General features: G+C 46.1%; 1 protein-coding gene across 1 annotated transcript in view; it reads left to right on the top strand.

The window, feature by feature from the left end:
- LOC115189757 (alpha-actinin-1) overlaps window positions 1-25,781 on the top strand; it is a gene marked incomplete at its 3' end in the record, with an annotated part of 47,429 nt that extends 21,648 nt beyond the window's left edge. The window contains exons 3-10 of the mRNA XM_029748280.1: window positions 3,653-3,739; window positions 8,479-8,566; window positions 9,566-9,644; window positions 10,635-10,716; window positions 13,717-13,802; window positions 24,324-24,416; window positions 25,260-25,385; window positions 25,589-25,781. Of these exons, the coding sequence (XP_029604140.1) occupies window positions 3,653-3,739; window positions 8,479-8,566; window positions 9,566-9,644; window positions 10,635-10,716; window positions 13,717-13,802; window positions 24,324-24,416; window positions 25,260-25,385; window positions 25,589-25,781 (834 nt within the window). The remainder of the gene's footprint in view (window positions 1-3,652; window positions 3,740-8,478; window positions 8,567-9,565; window positions 9,645-10,634; window positions 10,717-13,716; window positions 13,803-24,323; window positions 24,417-25,259; window positions 25,386-25,588) is intronic.
- Window positions 25,782-25,913: the final 132 nt, after the last annotated feature.

Raw genomic sequence — 25,913 nt, 5'->3', positions numbered from 1 at the left:
TTATATTTTTGACGACTTTTATTTTTACTTCACTACATTCCTAAAGAAAATAATGTACTTTTTACTCCGTGCATTTTCCCTGACACCCAAAAATCGCTTTACTGCCTGTTTGTGTCGTACATTTTCCCTGACACCCAAAAATCGCTTTACTGCCTGTTTGTGTCGTGCATTTTCCCTGACACCCAAAAATCGCTTTACTGCCTGTTTGTGTCGTGCATTTTCCCTGACACCCAAAAATCGCTTTACTGCCTGTTTGTGTCGTGCTTATGTTTACAATACTGACAACAAAGTTTTACGAACAAGTCGACAATGTATTTTGTGTAAAACGTAAACAGCTGCATGCAGCCTACTCCCCTCCTGAAGAAAAATAACATTAAATCACGTTTATTATGCTGACATCGAATGCAGTAGTTAGACCCAGGGGCTCAGTAGTTAGAACCAGGGGTAGTTAGAACCAGGGGTAGTTAGAACCAGGGGTAGTTAGAACCAGGGGTAGTTAGAACCAGGGGCTCGGTAGTTAGAACCAGGGGCTCGGTAGTTAGAACCAGGGGCTCGGTAGTTAGACCCAGGGGCTCGGTAGTTAGAACCAGGGGCTCGGTAGTTAGACCCAGGGGCTCGGTAGTTAGACCCAGGGGCTCGGTAGTTAGAACCAGGGGCTCGGTAGTTAGAACCAGGGGCTCGGTAGTTAGACCCAGGGGCTCGGTAGTTAGACCCAGGGGCTCGGTAGTTAGACCCAGGGGCTCGGTAGTTAGAACCAGGGGTAGTTAGAACCAGGGGCTCGGTAGTTAGAACCAGGGGTAGTTAGAACCAGGGGCTCGGTAGTTAGAACCAGGGGTAGTTAGAACCAGGGGCTCGGTAGTTAGAACCAGGGGCTCGGTAGTTAGAACCAGGGGCTCGGTAGTTAGAACCAGGGGCTCGGTAGTTAGACCCAGGGGCTCGGTAGTTAGACCCAGGGGCTCGGTAGTTAGACCCAGGGGCTCGGTAGTTAGACCCAGGGGCTCGGTAGTTAGACCCAGGGGCTCGGTAGTTAGACCCAGGGGCTCGGTAGTTAGACCCAGGGGCTCGGTAGTTAGACCCAGGGGCTCGGTAGTTAGACCCAGGGGCTCGGTAGTTAGAACCAGGGGCTCGGTAGTTAGCATTATTTCATAATTTTTTTTGCCAGATGAATAAACACTCTAAACAGCCTACCCGACTGCTGGGAGGCGTCTGCATGGTCCTAAAGCAACACCATTTTATCATATTGTATCACATTCCAATTATAAAACTGGGGGGGGACAAAAATACAATTATAGAATATGGGGGGGGGGGGCATGTCCCCAGTGAAAGTTGCACCCCTGGTTAGAACAGTGTTGTTTTTCAACATGAAGTAAGCACTCGGCACAGCAGCTACGTAGGCAGCGGAGTGGGCACTCGGCACAGCAGCTACGTAGGCAGCGGAGTGGGCACTCGGCACAGCAGGCTACGTAGGCAGCGGAGTAGGCACTTGGCACAGCAGCTACGTAGACAGCGGAGTGGGCACTCGGCACAGCAGGCTAAGTAGGCAGCGGAGTAGGCACTCGGCACAGCAGGCTACGTAGGCAGCGGAGTGGGCACTCGGCACAGCAGCTACGTAGGCAGCGGAGTGGGCACTCGGCACAGCAGCTACGTAGGCAGCGGAGTGGGCACTCGGCACAGCAGGCTAAGTAGGCAGCGGAGTAGGCACTCGGCACAGCAGGCTACGTAGGCAGCGGAGTGGGCACTCGGCACAGCAGCTACGTAGGCAGCGGAGTGGGCACTCGGCACAGTAGCTACGTAGGCAGCGGAGTGGGCACTCGGCACAGCAGCTACGTAGGCAGCGGAGTGGGCACTCGGCACAGCAGCTACGTAGGTAGCGGAGTGGGCACTCGGCACAGCAGCTACGTAGGTAGCGGAGTGGGCACTCGGCTACGTTAAAAATAAATAATGCACATGAGCAGAAATATCCATGTTTTTTTGCCTGGGAAAATTGGGATACAGAAACTCTGAATCTGTATCCACTTTGTTAGTTTTATGCCGCCAAGCTTCATCAGAGACATGTCCATGTCCAAAGGGAACCCATATTTATCTCCATTCACTCAGTCACTATTCCCCTATAAAGTCAGTCTAAACTTGCATTATATTTCTATGTGACACAGGAGTACTGTAGTACATGTGGGAGTACTGTAGTACATGTGGGAGTACTGTAGTACATGTGGGAGTACTGTAGTACATGTGGGAGTATTGTAGTACATGTAGGAGTACTGTAACGCATGTGGGAGTACTGTAGTGCATGTGGGAGTACTGTAGTACATGTAGGAGTACTGTAGTACATGTAGGAGTACTGTCGTACATGTAGGAGTACTGTAGTACATGTAGGAGTACTGTAACGCATGTGGTAGTACTGTAGTACATGTAGGAGTACTGTAGTACATGTAGGAGTACTGTAGTACATGTAGGAGTACTGTAACGCATGTGGGAGTACTGTAGTACATGTAGGAGTACTGTAGTACATGTAGGAGTACTGTAACGCATGTGGGAGTACTGTAGTGCATGTGGGAGTACTGTAGTACATGTGGGAGTACTGTAGTACATGTGGGAGTACTGTAGTACATGTGGGAGTACTGTAGTACATGTAGGAGTACTGTAGTACATGTAGGAGTACTGTAGTACATGTAGGAGTACTGTAACGCATGTGGGAGTACTGTAACGCATGTGGGAGTACTGTAACGCATGTGGGAGTACTGTAGTACATGTAGGAGTACTGTAGTACATGTAGGAGTACTGTAGTACATGTAGGAGTACTGTAGTACATGTAGGAGTACTGTAGTACATGTGGGAGTACTGTAGTGCATGTGGGAGTACTGTAGTGCATGTGGGAGTACTGTAGTGCATGTAGGAGTACTGTAGTGCATGTAGGAGTACTGTAGTGCATGTGGGAGTACTGTAGTGCATGTGGGAGTACTGTAGTGCATGTGGGAGTACTGTAGTGCATGTGGGAGTACTGTAGTGCATGTGGGAGTACTGTAACGCATGTGGGAGTACTGTAACGCATGTGGGAGTACTGTAGTACATGTAGGAGTACTGTAGTGCATGTGGGAGTACTATAGTGCACGTGGGAGTACTGTAACGCACGTAGGAGTACTGTAACGCACGTGGGAGTACTGTAACGCACGTAGGAGTACTGTAACGTATGTAGGAGTACTGTAACGTATGTAGGAGTACTGTAACGTATGTGGGAGTACTGTAGTACATGTGGGAGTACTGTAGTACATGTAGGAGTACTGTAACGCATGTAGGAGTACTGTAACGCATGTAGGAGTACTGTAGTACATGTAGGAGTACTGTAGTACATGTGGGAGTACTGTAGTACATGTAGGAGTACTGTAGTACATGTGGGAGTACTGTAGTACATGTAGGAGTACTGTAGTGTGGGAGTGCTGTAATGCATGTGAAGTCAGATCAACATTATTTCACCAGCAATGAAATCAATAACCTGATATATATCAAATGGCACAGTGAAACTGTAACTAGCACTGTAACTAGCACTATAACTAGCACTGTAACTAGCACTGTAACTAGCACTATAACTAGCACTGTAACTAGCACTGTCAATGTGACCTCAAGCTAACCTCTCCTCTCCTCTCTTCTCCTGCAGAGATTGTCGACGGCAATGCTAAAATGACCCTGGGAATGATCTGGACCATAATCCTTCGCTTCGCCATCCAGGACATCTCTGTGGAAGGTACCAGGATGTAGACGTCCTCCTCTGAATTCCTCTTGTTTATAACACATTATAAAGGCTTATTCATGCTTACAACATGTTATAAAGCATTATATCCACACGGGTACTATCCACAGGTGTACTTGGCCTATCCACAGGGGTACTTGGCCTATCCACAGGGGTACTTGGCCTGTCCACAGGGGTACTTGGCCTGTCCACAGGGGTACTTGGCCTGTCCACAGGGGTACTTGGCCTGTCCACAGGGGTACTTGGCCTGTCCACAGGGGTACTTGGCCTGTCCACAGGGGTACTTGGCCTGTCCACCGGGGTACTTGGCCTGTCCACCGGGGTACTTGGCCTGTCCGCAGGGGTACTTGGCCTGTCCGCAGGGGTACTTGGCCTGTCCGCAGGGGTACTTGGCCTATCCACAAGGGTACTTGGCCTGTCCACAGGGGTACTTGGCCTTTTTCATAGGGGTACTTGAGAAGACTCATGAGGCAATAGGCCTACAGTGAGGGGAAAAAGTATTTGATCCCCTGCTGATTTTGTACGTTTGCCCACTGACAAAGAAATGATCAGTCTATAATTTTAATGGTAGGTTTATTTGAACAGTGAGAGACAGAATAACAACAAAGAAATCCAGAAAAACGCATGTCAAAAATGTTATAAATTGATTTGCATTTTAATGAGGGAAATAAGTATTTGACCCCCTCTCAATCAGAAAGATTTCTGGCTCCCAGGTGTCTTTTATACAGGTAACGAGCTGAGATTAGGAGCAAACTCTTAAAGGGAGTGCTCCTAATCTCAGTTTGTTACCTGTATAAAAGACACCTGTCCACAGAAGCAATCAATCAATCAGATTCCAAACTCTCCACCATGGCCAAGACCAAAGAGCTCTCCAAGGATGTCAGGGACAAGATTGTAGACCTACACAAGGCTGGAATGGGCTACAAGACCATCGCCAAGCAGCTTGGTGAGAAGGTGGCAACAGTTGGTGCGATTATTCACAAATGGAAGAAACACAAAAGATCTCACCTCGTGGAGTTGCAATGATCATGAGAACGGTGAGGAATCAGCCCAGAACTAGATGGGAGGATCTTGTCAATGATCTCAAGGCAGCTGGGACCATTGTCAACAAGAAAACAATTGGTAACACACTACGCCGTGGAGGACTGAAATCCTGCAGCGCCCGCAAGGTCCCCCTACTCAAGAAAGCACATATCCATGCCCGTCTGAAGTTTGCCAATGAACATCTGAATGATTCAGAGGACAACTGGGTGAAAGTGTTGTGGTCAGATGAGACCAAAATGGAGCTCTTTGGCATCAACTCAACTCGCCGTGTTTGGAGGAGGAGGAATGCTGCCTATGACCCCAAGAACACCATCCCCACCGTCAAACATGGAGGTGGAAACATGCTTTGGGGGTGTTTTTCTGCTAAGGGGACAGGACGACTTCACCACATCAAAGGGACGATGGACGGGCCTATGTACCGTCAAATCTTGGGTGAGAACCTCCTTCCCTCAGCCAGGGCATTGAAAATGGGTCGTGGATGGGTATTCCAGCATGACAATGACCCAAAACACACAGCCAAGGCAACAAAGGAGTGGCTCAAGAAGAAGCACATTAAGGTCCTGGAGTGGCCTAGCCAGCCTCCAGACCTTAATCCCATAGAAAATCTGTGGAGGGAGCTGAAGGTTCGAGTTGCCAAACGTCAGCCTCAACCTTAATGACTTGGAGAAGATCTGCAAAGAGGAGTGGGACAAAATCCCTCCTGAGATGTGTGCAAACCTGGTGGCCAACTACAAGAAACGTCTGACCTCTGTGATTGCCAACAAGGGTTTTTGCCACCAAGTACTAAGTCATGTTTTGCAGAGGGGTCAAATACTTATTGCCCTCATTAAAATGCAAATCATTTTATAACATTTTTTGACGTGCGTTTTTCTGGATTTTGTTGTTGTTATTCAGTCTCTCATTGTTCAAATAAACCTACCATAAAAATTATAGACTGATCATTTCTTTGTCAGTGGGCAAACGTACAAAATCAGCAGGGGATCAAATACCTTTTTCTCTCACTGTACTGGTAAAATGCATAAGAGTGGGTACTTCGGTGGTACTCTGGGCAGAGCAAAATGGGATTGGGGTTACAGTAGGCAGCTCAATTTTACATTCAAATTGAATTAGTAAGTATCAGATGAATTTTGTATTGTTGGCTTTAAATGTATACTAAAACAACAGGTTATATACAAGTAATAGAATATAACATTATAGATGAATATATGTCATAATATATACGTATAGAATATACCATATAACATTATAGATGAATATATGTCATAATATATACGTATAGAATATACCATATAACATTATAGATGACTATATAATGTTATAATATATAAGTATAGAATATACCGTATAACATTATAGATGACTATATAATGTTATAATATATACGTATAGAATATACCATATAACATTATAGATGAATATATATAATAATATATACGTATAGAATATACCGTATTACATTATAGATGAATATATGTCATAATATATACCGTATAAATATACCATATAACATTATAGATGAATATATATCATAATATATACCGTATAAATATACCATATAACATTATAGATGAATATATATCATAATATATACCGTATAAATATACCATATAACATGAGGACATTATAACATTCTTCCTGCTGATGTTTTGATTGAATTAACCCATTGTCACGACTTCCGCCGAAGTCGGCTCCTCTCCTTGTTCGTTCGGCGATCGACGTCGCCGGCTTTCTAGCCATCGCTGCTCCATTTTTTCATATTTCCATTTGTTTTGTCTTGTTCCATACACACCTGGTTTTCATTCCCTAATCACACTGCATGTATTTAGTCCTCTGTTCCCCTCCATGTCTTTGTGTGAAATTGTTGTATGTTTTGTGGGAATTTACCACGTGCCTGTATTTTGATTCATGTTCCGTGTTTTGACACGTTTATATTATTCTGCGCTGTCGTTTGTTGGAACGGAATGAAGCGCTCCTGTTTCCACACGCTACTCTCCTGCACCTGACTTCACCTCCGTTACACACCCTTAACACCCATCTAATAAGTCTTCCTTAGTATTATTCATATTATTAGTAGTAGTAGAGTTATTATTATTATTTATTATTATTATTCCTTTATATGGAGACGTGAGAACTATATTAGAGATGAATGATTCCCACTCTCCTTTTAAAACCCCCTGCAGCCTCTCCCTTTAAAACCCCCTGCAGCCTCTCCTTTAAAACCCCCTGCAGCCTCTCCTATAAAACCCCTACAGCCTCTCCTTTTAAAACCCCCTACAGCCTCTCCTATAAAACCCCTACAGCCTCTCATTTAAAACCCCTACAGCCTCTCCTTTAAAACCCCTGCAGCCTCTCATTTTAAAACCCCCTACAGCCTCTCCTTTTAAACCCCCTACAGCCTCTCCTTTTAAAACCCCCTACAGCCTCTCCTTTTAAACCCCCTACAGCCTCTCCTTTAAAACCCCCTACAGCCTCTCCTATAAAACCCCCTACAGCCTCTCCTTTAAAACCCCTGCAGCCTCTCCTATAAAACCCCCTACAGCCTCTCCTTTAAAACCCCCTACAGCCTCTCATTTAAAACCCCTACAGCCTCTCCTTTTAAAACCCCCTACAGCCTCTCATTTAAAACCCCTACAGCCTCTCCTTTAAAACCCCCTACAGCCTCTCCTTTTAAATCCCCCTACAGCCTCTCCTTTAAAACCCCCCTACAGCCTCTCCTTTAAAACCCCTACAGCCTCTCCTTTAAAACCCCCTACAGCCTCTCCTTTAAAACCCCCTACAGTCTCTCCTTTTAAAAACCCCTGCAGCCTCTCCTTTAAAACCCCTACAGCCTCTCCTTTAAAACCCCTACAGCCTCTCATTTTAAAACCCCCTGCAGCCTCTCCTTTAAAACCCCTACAGCCTCTCCTTTAAAACCCCTACAGCCTCTCATTTTAAAACCCCCTACAGCCTCTCCTTTTAAAACCCCCTACAGCCTCTCCTTTAAAACCCCCTACAGCCTCTCATTTTAAAACCCCCTACAGCCTCTCCTATAAAACCCCCTACAGCCTCTCCTATAAAACCCCCTACAGCCTCTCCTTTAAAACCCCCTACAGCCTCTCATTTTAAAACCCCCTACAGCCTCTCCTATAAAACCCCCTACAGCCTCTCCTTTAAAACCCCCTACAGCCTCTCCTTTAAAACCCCTACAGCCTCTCATTTTAAAACCCCCTGCAGCCTCTCCTTTAAAACCCCTACAGCCTCTCCTTTAAAACCCCTACAGCCTCTCCTTTTAAAACCCCCTACAGCCTCTCCTTTAAAACCCCTACAGCCTCTCCTATAAAACCCCCTACAGCCTCTCCTTTAAAACCCCCTACAGCCACAATGGGATTAGTTTGAACTGGCTAACAGAAACAGTCCAGGTTGAGGATATGTGTCAAATTGGATGCCGTTTGGAACCAATCCTATGTCACAGCACGATTTTAACTAACTCATTTCTCATTGATTGTTTTTCCGCCTAAATCCTCCCCTCCCCTCTCCTCTCCTCTCCTCCCTTCTGCTCCTTCCCTCCCTTCTCCTCTCCTTCCTTCTGCTCCTCCCTCCCTTCTCCCTTCTCCTCCCTTCTCCTCCCTTCTTTCCCTCCCCTCTCCTCTTCTGCTCCTCTCCTCCCTTCTCCTCCCTTCCTCTCTTCTCCCCTCCTCTCCTACCCACAGAAACATCAGCCAAAGAGGGTCTTCTTCTGTGGTGCCAGAGGAAGACTGCTCCCTACAAGAATGTCAACATTCAGAACTTTCACATTAGGTAATAGAAGAACCCTACGTCCCAAATGGCACCCTATTATAGAGCACTGGTAAAAGTAGTGCACTATATAAGGAATAGGGCTGCCATAGGGCCTTAGTTAAAAGTAGTGCACTATATAGGGAATACGGTGCAATTTGGGACGCACACAAGGCCTCTGCTAGAGGTTTTACAGGCAGTGTGATTCAGTGGCGTTTGATGTCGTTTAAGGTGAAGCAGGACAATCATTTAACAGAGGAGGGGGGAGGGGAGAAGAGAGGAGGAGAGAGGAGGGGAGAAAAGAAGAGGATGGAGGGGGAGGAGAGGATGGAGGAGAGGAGGGGAGAGGGAGGGAGAGGAGAGGAGAGGATGGAGGAGGTGGTTATTCCAGCGGAAGCTGGTCAGACCTGGCTCTATGGACACCAGCCCTGACTCAGAGACTGGTCAGACCTGGCTCTATGGACACCGGCCCTGACTCAGAGACTGGTCAGACCTGGCTCTATGGACACCGGCCCTGACTCAGAGACTGGTCAGACCTGGCTCTATGGACACCGGCCCTGACTCAGAGACTGGTCAGACCTGGCTCTATGGACACCGGCCCTGACTCAGAGACTGGTCAGACCTGGCTCTATGGACACCGGCCCTGACTCAGAGACTGGTCAGACCTGGCTCTATGGACACCGGCCCTGACTCAGAGACTGGTCAGACCTGGCTCTATGGACACTGGCCCTGACTCAGAGACTGGTCAGACCTGGCTCTATGGACACCGGCCCTGACTCAGAGACTGGTCAGACCACCATTGTGTTCTGTGATGTGCATCAGAGTGTTAGAGCTCGTTGTTTAATGAGGACCTGATGGCACATGAATGTAGCTCATCTATCAGTCCATATAGGGTAGATTCTCTGCCATGGCAATGCCTTCTGGAAGGATGGACAGGAAGAGAAGGTCAAAGTGATTTTAAATAGTTGGTGTGTTTTGATTCATGTTCTCTTATATTTATCTCTCTCTCTCTCTCTCTCTCAGCTGGAAAGATGGGTTGGGATTCTGTGCTCTCATTCACAGACACCGTCCTGAGCTCATTGACTATGGCAAGCTGCGCAAGGTGAGGCTACTGCTACTGCTTTACCTTAGCAGTCTTTCCAACACTAATGCAATCACATCTAACCGGGTAGAAATTATCCTCTGTTTTTCCTCTCGCCTAATAACATGTCTATCAGGTCACAAGGCCCAGACCCAGATGCAGACACAAGAGGCAGATGGTTGGAGTCTTAGATGTTTAATAAATCCAAAAGGGAGTAGGCAAGAGAATGGTCGTCGACAGGCAAAAGGTCAAAACCAGTTCAGAGTTCAGGAGGTACTGAAGGGCAGGCAGGCTCGAGGTCAGGGCAGGCAGACTGGTCAGCCAGGTGGGTATAGAGTCCAGAAACAGGCAAGGGTCAAAACCAGGAGGACTAGCAAAAGAGAGAATAGAAAAAGCTCCTGCTTTTACGGGGGGAAAACACGCTGGTTGACTTGAACATACAAGACAAACTGGCACAGAGAGGCAGGAAACACAGGGATAAATACACCGGGGAAAATAAGCGACACCTGGAGGGGGGTGGAGACAATAACAAGGACAGGTGAACCAGATCAGGATCTGTCTACCTCTAGCTGTCTCTGTCTGTCTATTCCACCTCCTCTCTCCTGTAGGATGATCTCTGACCTCTATCTCACTGTCTCTCTTCTCTCCTGTAGGATGACCCCTGACCTCTATCGCTCTGTCTCATTTCTCTCCTGTAGGATGACCCCTGACCTCTCTCTCTGTCTCTCCTCTCTCCTGTAGGATGACCCCTGACCTCTATCTCACTGTCTCTCCTCTGTCCTGTAGGATGACCCCTGACCTCTATCGCTCTGTCTCGTTTCTCTCCTGTAGGATGACCCCTGACCTCTATCGCTCTGTCTCGTTTCTCTCCTGTAGGATGACCCCTGACCTCTATCTCACTGTCTCTCCTCTGTCCTGTAGGATGACCCCTGACCTCTATCTCACTGTCTCTCCTCTGTCCTGTAGAATGACCCCTGACCTCTATCGCTCTGTCTCTCCTCTGTCCTGTAGGATGACCCCATGACTAACCTGAACACAGCCTTCGACGTGGCAGAGAAGTACCTGGACATCCCCAAGATGTTGGACGCTGAGGGTAAGACCAGGAGGGTCCAGGGTCAAGGGTTAAGGAAGTGTTTCCCAAACCTGGTCCTGAAGACCTAACCCTTTTGATTATTTGAATCGGGTGTTAGTGCTAGGGCCAAAAGGAACATGTGCAGTCCTTTGGGTCCCCCCAGAACCAGGATGAAGAAACACTGGGCTAAGCAAACAGAAGTTGAGACTGACATTCATGAAAAATGACCTTAACAGTGTTGTTTTGTGTTTAACTAGATACAAATGCAGCTGGCACCCTATTCCCTATTAAGTGCACTACTTTTGACCAGCTTTGGTGAAAAGTAGTGCACTATATAGGTAATAAGGTGCCATTAGGGATCCAGCCATTGTCTTTCAGTGGTATTTGTTTATACCAAGATATTTTGACCCCACAGAGGTTGTCTGGTCCTCTCATTTTTTTTCAGGAAGCTGAACGGAGACTTACAGTCAGATGATAGACTGCTCTCTCTATTCCGTTCCTCTTGCCCTGTCCCAGTGCCCCATTTTATGAACTGGTTATCTCTGTACATAAATATACATGTCATGGAGGGTTAGAGAGAGAGTGTGTGTGTGTGTGTGTGTGTGTGTGTGTGTGTGTGTGTGTGTGTGTGTGTGTGTGTGTGTGTTTGCGCACGTGTACGTACGTGCGAGTGCGTTTTCTAGAATTTTCCCTAGATTAGCACGCCGTCTGGAGTGACTCAAAGTGGCGTTTTCTCTTCCTGGATATTATTCTCCTGTTTATCAAGCTGTCATTGTGGGGTGGAGGTCTTTACCATAGAGTTGGATAGAGCAGGAGTTCTTAACGTTTTTTTGGGGGGGGACCGGCGACCCCACCTTCATAACCAAAACACAACTCCCAGACCTCCCAGGCCCATGTTGCTCAGGGTTTAACAACATACGCTGGAGATCAATAATATGACATTGTATTAAAACCTCTAAAATTATTCCGCAGATCCTTTTGACAAAATTTGTTTAATCTGTTGTTGTTAGTAATAGTAAAACAATTATCTAACAGTGTTTATTTATATATATATATATATATATATATATATATATATATATATATATATATATAGTAATCCATTTTAGAATAAGGCTGTAACGTAATAAAAATGTGTAAAAAATCAAGGGGTCTTAATACTTTCTGAAAGCACTGTATATATACTGAGCGTACAAAACATTAAGAACACCGGCTCTTTCCATGACAAGACTGACCAGGTGAATCCAGGTGAAAGCTATGATCCCTTATTGATGTCACTTGTTAAATCCACTTCAAATCAGTGTAGATGAAGGGGAGGAGACAGGTTAAAGAAGGATTTTTAAGCCTTGAGACAATTGAGACATGGATTGTGTCTGTGTGCCATTCAGAGGGTGAATGGGCAAGACAAAATATTTAAGTGCCTTTTAACGGGGTTTGGTAGTAGGTGCCAGGTGCACCGGTTTGTGACAAGAACTGCAACGCTGCTGGGTTTTTCACACTCAACAGTTTCCCGTGTGTATCAAGAATGGTCCACTACTTAAAGGACATCCAGCCAACTTGACAACTGTGGGAAGCATTGGAGTCAACATGGACCAGCATCCCTGTGGAACGCTTTAGACACCTTGTAGAGTCCATCCCCTGATCAGGGGATCAGCGTTCCACGGGGGCGCTGGTCCATGTTGACTCCTACTGATATCCTGATGAATTCATCAGGGGATGGACTCTACAAGGTGTTGAAAGCGTTCTGTTTTTATTCTGTACAGGATTCTTTGTTTTCACCCCGACAATTAGGTTAGTATTGTGGAGTAACTACAATATTGTTGATCCATCCTCAGTTTTCTCCTATCACAGCCATTAAACTCTAACTGTTATAAAGTCACCTCATGGTGAAATCCATGAGAGGTTTCCTTCCTCTCCGCCAACTGAGTTAGGAAGGACACCTGTATCTTTGTAGTGACTGGGTGTATTGATACACCATCCAAAGTGTAATTAATAACTTCACCGTGCTCAAAGGGATATTCAATGTCTGCTGTTTTATTTTACCCATCTACCAATAGGTGCCCTCCCTCAGCGAGGCGTTGAAAAACCTCCCTGGTCTTTGTGGTTGAATCTGTGTTTGAAATTCACTGCTCGACTGAGGGATCTTACAGATAATTTATATGTGTAAGGTACAGAGATGAGGTAGTCATTCAAAAATCATGTTAAACACTATTATTTCACACAGTGAATCCATGGGCTCCCGAGTGGCGCAGCGGTCTAAGTCACTGCATCTCAGTGCTAGAGGCGTCACTACAGACACACACTGGTTCGAATCCAGGCTGTATCACAAACGGCCGTGATTGGGAGTCCCATAGGGCGGCGCACAATTGGCCCATCGTCGTCCGGGTTTGGCCGGTGTCGGCCGTCATTGTAAATAATAATTTGTTCTTAACTGACTTGCCTAGTTATATAAAGGTTAAATGTTAAATAAAGGTTAAATGTAAAAATTATTTTTTAAATACATTTTTACTCCTGGATTTAGGCTTGACATTACAAAGGGGTTGAATACTTATTGACAGAAGACATTTCAGCTTTTATTTTTTTATTAATTTGTAAAAAATTCTAAAAACATCATTCCACTTTGACATTACGTGGTATTGTGTGTGTGTGTGTGTAGACCAATGACACAAAATCTAAACTTAAAACATTTTAAATTCAGGCTGTAAAGTACAGGTGGTGTGAATACTTTCTGAAGGCTCTGGATCTATCCAATGTACAGGCAATGCTGTCACTGAAGCTATTATTGCAAAGATGCAAAGATTCGCCCTCTATTTCAACTCTATGGTCTTGACTCATTTGTATGTTGTGTTTGACCTGTCCAGAAGTAGTGTACTGTATATAGAGAATAGGGTGTTTACCATTCACCCCCCAGTCTTTACGACATGTCATTTATCTGTTGTGTTTGACCTGATCATTACCATACCCCCTCCTCCCCCTCTCCTCCTTCCTCCATCCCCCCCCAACCACCCTCTCTCTCTACAGACATCGTAGGCACAGCCCGCCCGGATGAAAAGGCCATCATGACCTACGTGTCTAGCTTCTACCACGCATTCTCTGGCGCCCAGAAGGTATCCCAGGATGCAACGCTCCCCCTCCTCCTCACCTCCTCCTCCTCACCTCTCCTCCCTCCTCTTCCTCACTTCTCCCCCCTCCTACTCCTCACCTCTCTCCCCTTCTCCTCCTCACCTTTCCCCTCCTCACCTTTTCCCCTCCTCCTCCTCCTCCTCCTCCTCACCTCCTCCTGGTGGTTCGGTTCCTGCTCGTCTGTCTGTCTGTCTGTCTGTCTGTCTGTCCACTAACACTAACCATTCTCTCTCTGCAGCTGCACCGCCCCATCCCGCCTCGCCCCTGCCCAACAGGGGGGAACCGCTCACGCTCTTCTTCCTCCTCTCTCTCCGCATTGGTTCACAGTTTCACACCTCCAAATGCATGATGGGAAAATAAATAGTCCTATCTCTGTTGCTATAACAGGCACCAGTCAGACCGTCTCCAGTCAGACCAGTCTCCAGTCAGTCAGACCAGTCTCCAGTCAGTCAGACCAGTCTCCAGTCAGTCAGACCAGTCTCCAGTCAGTCAGACCAGTCTCCAGTCAGTCAGACCGTCTCCAGTCAGTCAGACCGTCTCCAGTCAGTCAGACCAGTCTCCAGTCAGTCAGACCAGTCTCCAGTCAGTCAGACCAGTCTCCAGTCAGTCAGACCAGTCTCCAGTCAGTCAGACCAGTCTCCAGCCAGTCAGACCAGTCTCCAGCCAGTCAGACCAGTCTCCAGCCAGTCAGACCAGTCTCCAGCCAGTCAGACCAGTCTCCATTCAGTCAGACCAGTCTCCATTCAGTCAGACCAGTCTCCATTCAGTCAGACCAGTCTCCAGTCAGTCAGACCAGTCTCCAGTCAGTCAGACCAGTCTCCAGTCAGTCAGACCAGTCTCCAGTCAGTCAGACCAGTCTCCAGTCAGTCAGACCAGTCTCCAGTCAGTCAGACCAGTCTCCAGTCAGTCAGACCAGTCTCCAGTCAGTCAGACCAGTCTCCAGTCAGTCAGACCAGTCTCCAGTCAGTCAGACCGTCTCCAGTCAGTCAGACCAGTCTCCAGTCAGTCAGACCAGTCTCCAGTCAGTCAGACCAGTCTCCAGTCAGTCAGACCAGTCTCCAGTCAGTCAGACCAGTCTCTAGTCAGTCAGACCAGTCTCCAGTCAGTCAGACCAGTCTACCACAACTAACTCAACTCCTAGTACATGTAATTGTTTGATTGGATTCATCACTTTATGTAGCAAGGGAGGGTGGGGACGGACTACTTAACCCCAACCACCGCCAATGCGTACTTGGTCACCTTTGAGTTGAGTGGGTCATGTTTCATTGGATCTCTCAGCACATAGATAGACGTAGTTTTATGTGGTACCATCTGGTTCTACAGGGGTCGATCTCGTATGTGGACCATCTGGTTCTACAGGGGTCGATCTCTTATGTGATACCATCTGGTTCTTCAGGGGTCGATCTCTTATGTGGAGTACCATCTGGTTCTACAGGGGTCGATCTCTTTATGGATACCATCTGGTTCTACAGGGGTCGATCTCTTATGTGAGTACCATCTGGTTCTACAGGGGTCGATCTCTTATGTGATACCATCTGGTTCTACAGGGGTCGATCTCTTATGTGATACCATCTGGTTCTACAGGGGTCGATCTCTTATGTGATACCATCTGGTTCTACAGGGGTCGATCTCTTATGTGATACCATCTGGTTCTACAGGGGTCGATGATCGTTGTTCGGGATCTCTTAGCTTTAACAGGTTTCTTTTTAAGTGTAAAATCAGGATATCAATATGTGTGATACACACATCTGTATTGAGACAGAAGAACACGTTATCCTTCAGTATGGAACGTTATTTTTCAGTATGGAACGTTATTTAAAAAAAAAAAAAATCTCCCAACTAAGAAGGAAGAGTTGTGTAGTTATATAAGGACCAGAACTACAGAAGAAGAAGAGTTGTGTAGTTATAGAAGGACCAGAACTACAGAAGAAGAAGAGTTGTGTAGTTATATAAGGACCAGAACTACAGAAGAAGAGTTGTGTAGTTATAGAAGGACCAGAACTACAGAAGAAGAAGAGTTGTGTAGTTATAGAAGGACCAGAACTACAGAAGAAGAAGAGTTGTGTAGTTATAGAAGGACCAGAACTAAAGAAGAAGAAGAGTTGTGTAGTTATAGAAGGACCAGAACTAAAGAAGAAGAGTTGTGTAGTTATATAAGGACTAATTTCACTGGAGAGGACCAGAACTAAAGATCACATTGCAGCAGCCAGGCAGCAGAGAGACCAGCTGTGTTTAAAAGACAGAGTGGAAAAAAGACTCTCTCTATTTATAATTGGAAGAGAGGATTTAGACACTGCCACCCTTTTATTATGGCATGTAGAAGAAGGAGAAGAATAGGGTCAAGAAGAAGAGAATGAGCAGTATATAGTGAACCTCATGTAGCTCAGATTACTGTATAAAGAAGGCTACATCAGACAAATTCACACTATCAACAAGTATGATGAATACAGTCAGAAACATGACTGAATGTGAAAGAGCCAACTCCTACCCACCTGTTTAGTGGTGACACCAGGAATAGTAGCCATTGGGACTATAGCAGCTAAACCGCCAATAGAATCCAAACAGACAGATAAACTAGCAAACCAACCAACAGGTCGGCCTGTTGATGTTGACTGGTGCCTGTTGTCTCCTCTCTCCCTGGTGTCTGACAACCTGGTCAGACTGGTGCCTGTCGTCTCCTCTCTCCCTGGTGTCTGACAACCTGGTCAGACTGGTGCCTGTCGTCTCCTCTCTCCCTGGTGTCTGACAACCTGGTCAGACTGGTGCCTGTCGTCTCCTCTCTCCCTGGTGTCTGACAACCTGATCAGACTGGTGCCTGTCGTCTCCTCTCTCCCTGGTGTCTGACAACCTGATCAGACTGGTGCCTGTCGTCTCCTCTCTCCCTGGTGTCTGACAACCTGATCAGACTGGTGCCTGTCGTCTCCTCTCTCCCTGGTGTCTGACAACCTGATCAGACTGGTGCCTGTCGTCTCCTCTCTCCCTGGTGTCTGACAACCTGATCAGACTGGTGCCTGTCGTCTCCTCTCTCCCTGGTGTCTGACTGTACTGCTCCACCTGCTGGAACTTTTTGTCTCTGCACACTTTTACTCTGCACTTCTCTCTCTTTTTTCCCTCTCTCCTTCCCTCTCCCCTTCCCTCTCCCCTTCCCTCTCTCCTTCCCTCTCTCCTTCCCTCTCCCCTTCCCTCTCCCCTTCCCTCTCCCTTCTCCTCCTCCCTTTGTTCCCTGGGCAGACATCGTTAGCACGTTGAGGCCGGATGAGAAGGCCATCATGACTTATGTGTCGTGTTACTACCACGCTTTCTCAGGCAAGCAGAAGGTACAGTACCACAGTGTTACTACCAGGCTTTCTCAGGCAAGCAGAAGGTACAGTACCACAGTGTTACTACCAGGCCTTCTCAGGCAAGCAGAAGGTGAGCGCCTCCCTCTAGTCTTTAGTCCTTCGAGACCATAATAGTCCTGTACCACTAGAGACCATAATAGTCCTGTACCACTAGAGACCATAATAGTCCTGTACCACTAGAGACCATAATAGTCCTGTACCACTAGAGACCATAATAGTCCTGTACCACTAGAGACCATAATAGTCCTATACCACTAGAGACCATAATAGACCTATACCACTAGAGACCATAATAGTCCTGTACCACTAGAGACCATAATAGTCCTGTACCACTAGAGACCATAATAGTCCTGTACCACTAGAGACCATAATAGTCCTGTACCACTAGAGACCATAATAGTCCTGTACCACTAGAGACCATAATAGTCCTGTACCACTAGAGACCATAATAGTACTGTACCACTACAGACCATAATAGTCCTGTACCACTAGAGACCATAATAGTCCTGTACCACTAGAGACCATAATAGTCCTGTACCACTAGAGACCATAATAGTCCTGTACCACTAGAGACCATAATAGTCGTGTACCACTAGAGACCATAATAGTCGTGTACCACTAGAGACCATAATAGTCCGTGTACCACTAGAGACCATAATAGTCGTGTACCACTAGAGACCATAATAGTCGTGTACCACTAGAGACCATAATAGTCGTGTACCACTAGAGACCATAATAGTCCGTGTACCACTAGAGACCATAATAGTCGTGTACCACTAGAGACCATAATAGTCGTGTACCACTAGAGACCATAATAGTCGTGTACCACTAGAGACCATAATAGTCGTGTACCACTAGAGACCATAATAGTCGTGTACCACTAGAGACCATAATAGTCCTGTACCACTAGAGACCATAATAGTCCTGTACCACTAGAGACCATAATAGTCCTGTACCACTAGAGACCATAATAGTCCTGTACCACTAGAGACCATAATAGTCCTGTACCACTAGAGACCATAATAGTCCTGTACCACTAGAGACCATAATAGTCCTACTATACCACTAGAGACCATAATAGTCCTACTATACCACTAGAGACCATAATAGACCTACTATACCACTAGAGACCATAATAGTCCTACTATACCACTAGAGACCATAATAGTCCTACTATACCACTAGAGACCATAATAGTCCTACTATACCACTAGAGACCATAATAGTCCTACTATACCACTAGAGACCATAATAGTCCTACTATACCACTAGAGACCATAGCTCCTACTATACCACTAGACCATAATTAGTCCTACTATACCACTAGAGACCATAATAGTCCTACTATACCACTAGAGACCATAATAGTCCTACTATACCACTAGAGACCATAATAGTCCTACTATACCACTAGAGACCATAATAGTCGTGTACCACTAGAGACCATAATAGTCGTGTACCACTAGAGACCATAATAGTCGTGTACCACTAGAGACCATAATAGTCGTGTACCACTAGAGACCATAATAGTCGTGTACCACTAGAGACCATAATAGTCCTGTACCACTAGAGACCATAAATAGTCGTGTACCACTAGAGACCATAATAGTCGTGTACCACTAGAGACCATAATAGTCGTGTACCACTAGAGACCATAATAGTCGTGTACCACTAGAGACCATAATAGTCGTGTACCACTAGAGACCATAATAGTCGTGTACCACTAGAGACCATAATAGTCGTGTACCACTAGAAGACCATAATAGTCGTGTACCACTAGAGACCATAATAGTCGTGTACCACTAGAGACCATAATAGTCGTGTACCACTAGAGACCATAATAGTCCTGTACCACTAGAGACCATAATAGTCCTGTACCACTACACCACCATACCAAAGTGATCATGCTGTTTGTATGTGGCTTCTATGGAAGTGAAATGTGTTTTGCATGTGACCAGGGGTGTGTTCATTCCGCCGATTCTGTTGAAACAATGAATCTCCATGGATCAGCATGGCGTCGGAGCCGGTGTAGTAGGATTCGATCTTAGTCCTGTATTTATGTTATTCCTGTTTGATGGTTTATTTCAAGGCATAGTATGAATTTTTATAAGCGTCTGGGTTAGAGTCCCGCTCCTTGAAAGCGGCAGCTCTACTCTTTAGCTCAGTGCGGATATTGCCGGTAATCCATGGCTTCTGGTTGGGTTATGTACGTACGGTCACTGTGGGGACAACGTCATCGAAAATAGTTGTAGATGATCCACAACATAGGGTCTGCTGCTAGTATCTACCAAGTAACAAAATGACCCATACATATAGCGTTAACGTAGTATACCATAATACGTTTATAAAACCAACAGAAATGAACAGGTTACGTGAGGAAAAAGAGATACCATATTGAATATGTGCTACGTTACCCAAAGGCCTTTGCGCATGATGTTGATGTCACGTGAGTGACAATCATTTTAGTCCAAGGATATGATCGAAACTTAAGTCTTCATATGAAGTCGTGCCGATGCTTCTCGGTGGTGCAGGATGAATGAACAAGGTCCCGACGTGTCCGTTGACATGGAGCTAAATATCTTCACCGGCATTTTACAAGGTTTTATGTGATCCAACGGAAGACAATTATCAACGTAACAAAAAATAAACTTAAACGTGAAGTCCGACGTTCAATGGACAGCTATCTCGCCTGTCATTTGGGAGAAACCCGTGCTAAGTGATGAGCACGTACAGGCTACAAATAATATAAGGAAACTTTGAGTGGGCTAGCTCGCCGTATTATTCACTCAACTGTTATGCTAGCTGCAGTACTACAGTAGCAGCTAATACATTAGCTAACGTTAGTTAGCTTGCCAAACAGTCACATAATCCAAGGTGGTTTAATTCTCCGTAGTCCAGAGTGGTGGTAAACTTCACAGCAGCAACATGACTAGGAAAAAGATTCACATTGTATGCCGCCGCGGATGAACCGCCTCGGCTTGAGAGGGAGATTCAAATCCGTGTGACCGTCCACTGTAAGTCAGCTGTAGTTTAGCTAGGAAGACTATTCCATAGGCAATGTTGAGGGATCTTAGCTGGCGTTTGACCCCATCGTAAACATTTTCTTTTTCAGTGCAGGTCCGCGGATACGTCAGGGAAGGACATGATCTCTTGGTCCCCGTACATCACCTTGCCTATAGCCCTGGCTTTCCGCCTCACTCAGACTTGTCTTAAGTCTTAAGAAACTTCATGATAAGGACTCGAGGAGAGGGGTGGTTTCTCAGGCCTGAATGGAGCTGGAAGCTGATGGGCTCTTTCAATGCGCAGATTAACCAGTCTCAAATTTGACCTCCTGTGGTGGTTCTCGAGCGAGTTTAGTTTTGAAGTAAGGTCCGCCACCTGTTTTTTTCCAAATTTTCGGTCGTTGTTTTGATGACAGTGATGACAGTATCTTCTGGCCCATTCCACTACTGTACACTCTGATGAAGAGAGAGTGTACCTCGCTAGCTGTTAGCCCATTCCACTACTGTACTCTCTGATGAAGAGAGAGTGTACCTCGCTAGCTGTTAGCCCATTCCTCTACTGTACTCTCTGATGAAGAGAGAGTGTACCTCGCTAGCTGTTAGCCCATTCCTCTACTGTACTCTCTGATGAAGAGAGAGTGTACCTCGCTAGCTGCTGGCCCATTCCACTACTGTACTCTCTGATGAAGAGAGAGTGTACCTCGCTAGCTGCTGGCCCATTCCACTACTGTACTCTCTGATGAAGAGAGAGTGTACCTCGCTAGCTGCTGGCCCATTCCACTACTGTACTCTCTGATGAAGAGAGAGTGTACCTCGCTAGCTGTTAGCCCATTCCTCTACTGTATTCTCTGATGAAGAGAGAGTGTACCTCGCTAGCTGCTGGCCCATTCCTCTACTGTACTCTCTGATGAAGAGAGAGTGTACCTCGCTAGCTGCTGGCCCATTCCACTACTGTACTCTCTGATGAAGAGAGAGTGTACCTCGCTAGCTGTTAGCCCATTCCTCTACTGTATTCTCTGATGAAGAGAGAGTGTACCTCGCTAGCTGTTAGCCCATTCCTCTACTGTATTCTCTGATGAAGAGAGAGTGTACCTCGCTAGCTGTTAGCCCATTCCACTACTGTACTCTCTGATGAAGAGAGAGTGTACCTCGCTAGCTGCTGGCCCATTCCTCTACTGTACTCTTGCTGTTAGCCCATTCCTCTACTGTATTCTCTGATGAAGAGAGAGTGTACCTCGCTAGATGCTGGCCCATTCCTCTACTGTACTCTCTGATGAAGAGAGAGTGTACCTCGCTAGATGCTGGCCCATTCCTCTACTGTACTCTTGCTGTTAGCCCATTCCTCTACTGTATTCTCCGATGAAGAGAGAGAGATATTGGTAGAAAGATGGGTAGAGAGATATCTAGATAGACTGTTAGATATCTAGGCAGAGAGGGGAGAGTTAGATATCTAGGCAGAGAGGGGGAGAGTTAGATATCTAGACAGAGAGGGGGAGAGTTAGATATCTAGACAGAGAGGGGGAGAGTTAGATATCTAGACAGAGAGGGGGAGAGTTAGATATCTAGACAGAGAGGGGGAGAGTTAGATATCTAGAGCAAGAGAGGGGGAGAGTTAGATATCATATCTAGACAGAGAGGGGGAGGAGTTAGATATCTAGACAGAGTAGGGGGGAGAGTTAGATATCTAGACAGAGAAGGGGGAGAGTTATGATTCTAGACAGAGAGGGGGAGAGTTAGATATCTAGACAGAGAGGGGGAGAGTTAGATATCTAGACAGAGAGGGGGAGAGTTAGATATCTAGACAGAGAGGGGGAGAGTTAGATATCTAGACAGAGAGGGGGAGAGTTAGATATCTCGGCAGAGAGGGGGAGAGTTAGATATCTCGGCAGAGAGGGGGAGAGTTAGATATCTCGGCAGAGAGGGGGAGAGTTAGATATCTCGGCAGAGAGGGGGAGAGTTAGATATCTAGACAGAGAGGGGGAGAGTTAGTATCGAGAGTGGGAGAGAGAGTTAGTATCGAGAGTGGGAGAGAGAGTTAGTGTCGAGAGTGGGAGAGGGAGTTAGTGTCTAGAGTGGGAGAGGGAGTTAGTGTCTAGAGTGGGAGAGGGAGTTAGTGTCTAGAGTGGGAGAGGGAGTTAGTGTCTAGAGTGGGAGAGGGAGTTAGTGTCTAGAGTGGGAGAGGGAGTTAGTGTCTAGAGTGGGAGAGGGAGTTAGATATCTAGAGTGGGAGAGGGAGTTAGATATCTAGAGTGGGAGAGGGAGTTAGTGTCTAGAGTGGGAGAGGGAGTTAGTGTCTAGAGTGGGAGAGGGAGTTAGTGTCTAAAGTGGGAGAGGGAGTTAGTGTCTAGAGTGGGAGAGGGAGTTAGTGTCTAGAGTGGGAGAGGGAGTTAGTGTCTAGAGTGGGAGAGGGAGTTAGTGTCTAGAGTGGGAGAGGGAGTTAGTGTCTAGAGTGGGAGAGGGAGTTAGATATCTAGAGTGGGAGAGGGAGTTAGATATCTAGAGTGGGAGAGCGAGTTAGTATCTAGACTGGGAGAGGGAGTTAGTATCTAGACTGGGAGAGGGAGTTAGTATCTAGAGTGGGAGAGGGAGTTAGTATCTAGAGTGGGAGAGGGAGTTAGTATCTAGAGAGGGAGTTAGTATCTAGAGTGGGAGAGGGAGTTAGTATCTAGAGTGGGAGAGAGAGTTAGTATCTAGAGTGGGAGAGAGAGCTTAGACTATAGTGGGAGAGGGAGTTAGTATCTAGATGGGGAGAGAGAGTTAGTATCTAGAGTGGGAGAGGGAGTTAGTATCTAGAGAGTGAGTTAGATATCTAGAGTGGGAGAGAGAGTTAGTATCGAGGAGTGGGAGAGGGAGTTAGTACTAGAGTGGGAGAGGGAGTTAGTATCTAGAGAGAGAGTTAGATATCTAGAGTTGGAGAGAGAGTTAGTATCGAGAGTGGAGAGGGAGTTAGTATCTAGAGAGAGAGTAGATATCTAGAGTGGGAGAGAGAGTTAGTACTAGAGTGGGAGAGGGAGTTAGTATCTAGAGAGAGTTAGATATCTAGAGTGGGAGAGAGAGTTAGTATCTAGAGTGAGAGAGGGAGTTAGTATCTAGAGAGAGAGTTAGATATCTAGAGTGGGAGAGAGCGTTAGTGTCTAGAGTGGGAGAGAGCGTTAGTATCTAGAGTGGGAGAGAGCGTTAGTATCTAGAGTGGGAGAGAGCGTTAGTATCTAGAGTGGGAGAGAGCGTTAGTATCTAGAGTGGGAGAGAGCGTTAGTATCTAGAGTGGGAGAGAGAGTTAGTATCTAGAGTGGGAGAGAGAGTTAGTATCGAGAGAGGGAGAGAGAGTTAGTATCGAGAGAGGGAGAGAGAGTTAGTATCTAGAGTGGGAGAGAGAGTTAGTATCTAGAGTGGGAGAGGGAGTTAGTATCTAGAGTGGGAGAGAGAGTTAGTATCTAGAGAGAGAGTTAGTATCTAGAGTGGGAAAGAGAGTTAGTATCGAGAGAGAGAGTTAGTATCTAGAGTGGGAGGGAGAGTTAGTATCTAGAGAGGGAGAGGGAGTTAGTATCTAGAGTGGGAGAGAGAGTTAGTATCTAGAGTGGGAGAGAGAGTTAGTATCTAGAGTGGGAGAGAGAGTTAAAGTATCGAGAGAGAGAGTTAGTATCTAGAGTGGGAGGGAGAGTTAGTATCTAGAGTGGGAGGGAGAGTTAGTATCTAGAGTGGGAGAGAGAGTTAGATATCTAGAGAGAGAGACGGAGTTAGTATTTAGAGTGGGAGAGAGAGTTAGATATCTAGAGTGGGAGAGGGAGTTAGTATCTAGAGTGGGAGAGGGAGTTAGTATCTAGAGTGGGAGAGGGAGTTAGTATCTAGAGTGGGAGAGGGAGTTAGTATCTAGAGTGGGAGGGGGAGTTAGTATCTAGAGTGGGAGAGGGAGTTAGTATCTAGAGTGGGAGAGAGAGTTAGTATCTAGAGTGAGAGAGGGAGTTAGTATCTAGAGTGGGAGAGAGAGTTAGATATCTAGAGAGAGAGAGGGAGTTGGTATCTAGAGTGGGAGAGAGAGTTAGTATCTAGAGAGAGAGAGAGAGTTAGTATCGACCATGACGTGTTCTGACTGACTACAGTAACAGTTCCCATGGCGATGATAGAACGTATTCACCGTGTTCCTTCCTCTTTCCTCCCCCAGGCGGAGACAGCAGCCAATCGAATCTGCAAGGTGCTGGCTGTCAACCAGGAGAATGAGCAGCTGATGGAGGACTATGAGAAGCTGGCTAGTGATGTAAGCACCACACCCCTCCTCTGTCCCCCTCCCCATAATCAAAATCAAATCAATGCAAATAGTATTTGTCAGATGTGCCCGAATACAACAGGTGTAGGTAGACCTTACAGTGAAATGCTTACTTACAAACCCTTAACCAACAATGCTTTAAGAAGTTTTAAGTAAAAAAAAGTTTTAAGTAAAAAATGGATAAGTAAAACATGTACAGTGGGGGAAAAAGTATTTGATCCCCTGCTGATTTTGTACGTTTGCCCACTGACAAAGAAATGATCAGTCTATAATTTTAATGGTAGGTTTATTTGAACAGTGAGAGACAGAATAACAACAAAAAAATCCAGAAAAAAACGCATGTCAAAAATGTTATAAATTGATTTGCATTTTAATGAGGGAAATAAGTATTTGACCCCTCTCAATCAGAAAGATTTCTGGCTCCCAGGTGTCTTTTATACAGGTAACGAGCTGAGATAAGGGGCACACTCTTAAAGGGAGTGCTCCTAATCTCAGTTTGTTACCTGTATAAAAGACACCTGTCCACAGAAGCAATCAATCAATCAGATTCCAAACTCTCCACCATGGCCAAGACCAAAGAGCTCTCCATTACATTCACACTGCTACATGTAATTAGTTATTCACTATTAGTACAAAAGTCTCTCTCTCATCGCTCTGTCCATTCCTTATTGTCATTGTGTTAACCTCACCTGCTCTACCACTCCTTTGCTGTCTCTCTATACCTGCCCTGTCTGTCCCCTCACCTCCTACCATCTACTCTCTCCTCCTGTTCCTCTCCCTCTCCTTCTGTTCCTCTATGCCTCTCCTCTTCCACACCTACTCCCCCCCCCATAGCTCCTAGAGTGGATCCGTCGCACCATCCCGTGGCTGGAGAACCGTGCCCCAGAGAACACCATGCAGGCGATGCAGCAGAAGCTGGAGGACTTCAGAGACTATCGCCGGCAGCACAAGCCCCCCAAGGTTCCACACCCGCTTGGATTGTTATAATGATTGTCACTAATTCCTTTTATGAATCAGGGCTCCCTTGTAAAAGAGACATCGGTCTCAATGGGACTTCCCATTGAATAGGTTTAATAATAATACGAACAATGTATGCATGTGTGACTAAGTCATTTTGGATTGAAACGTCTGCTAAGTGGCCAATATAATTGTGATATTTAAAGGTCCAGGAGAAGTGCCAGCTGGAGATCAACTTCAACACCCTGCAGACCAAGCTGAGACTCAGCAACAGACCTGCCTTCATGCCTTCTGAGGGGAAGATGGTCTCGGTAGGTAACTTACAGTATGAAGTACACTACACACACCGCTCTCTCTCTCTGCCTCTCTCTGCCTCTCTCTGCCTCTCTCTGCCTCTCTCTCTCTGTCTCTGTCTCTGTCTCTGTCTCTGTCTCTGTCTCTCTCTCTCTCTCTCTCTCTGTCTCTCTCTCTGCCTTTCTCTCTCTCTCTCTCTCTCTCTCTCTCTCTCTCTTTGTCTCTCTCTCCCTCTCT

Source organism: Salmo trutta, unplaced genomic scaffold (genome assembly GCF_901001165.1).
Source record: "Salmo trutta unplaced genomic scaffold, fSalTru1.1, whole genome shotgun sequence".
NCBI lineage: Eukaryota > Metazoa > Chordata > Actinopteri > Salmoniformes > Salmonidae > Salmo > Salmo trutta.
This window is presented reverse-complemented; position numbering and strand designations above follow the sequence as displayed.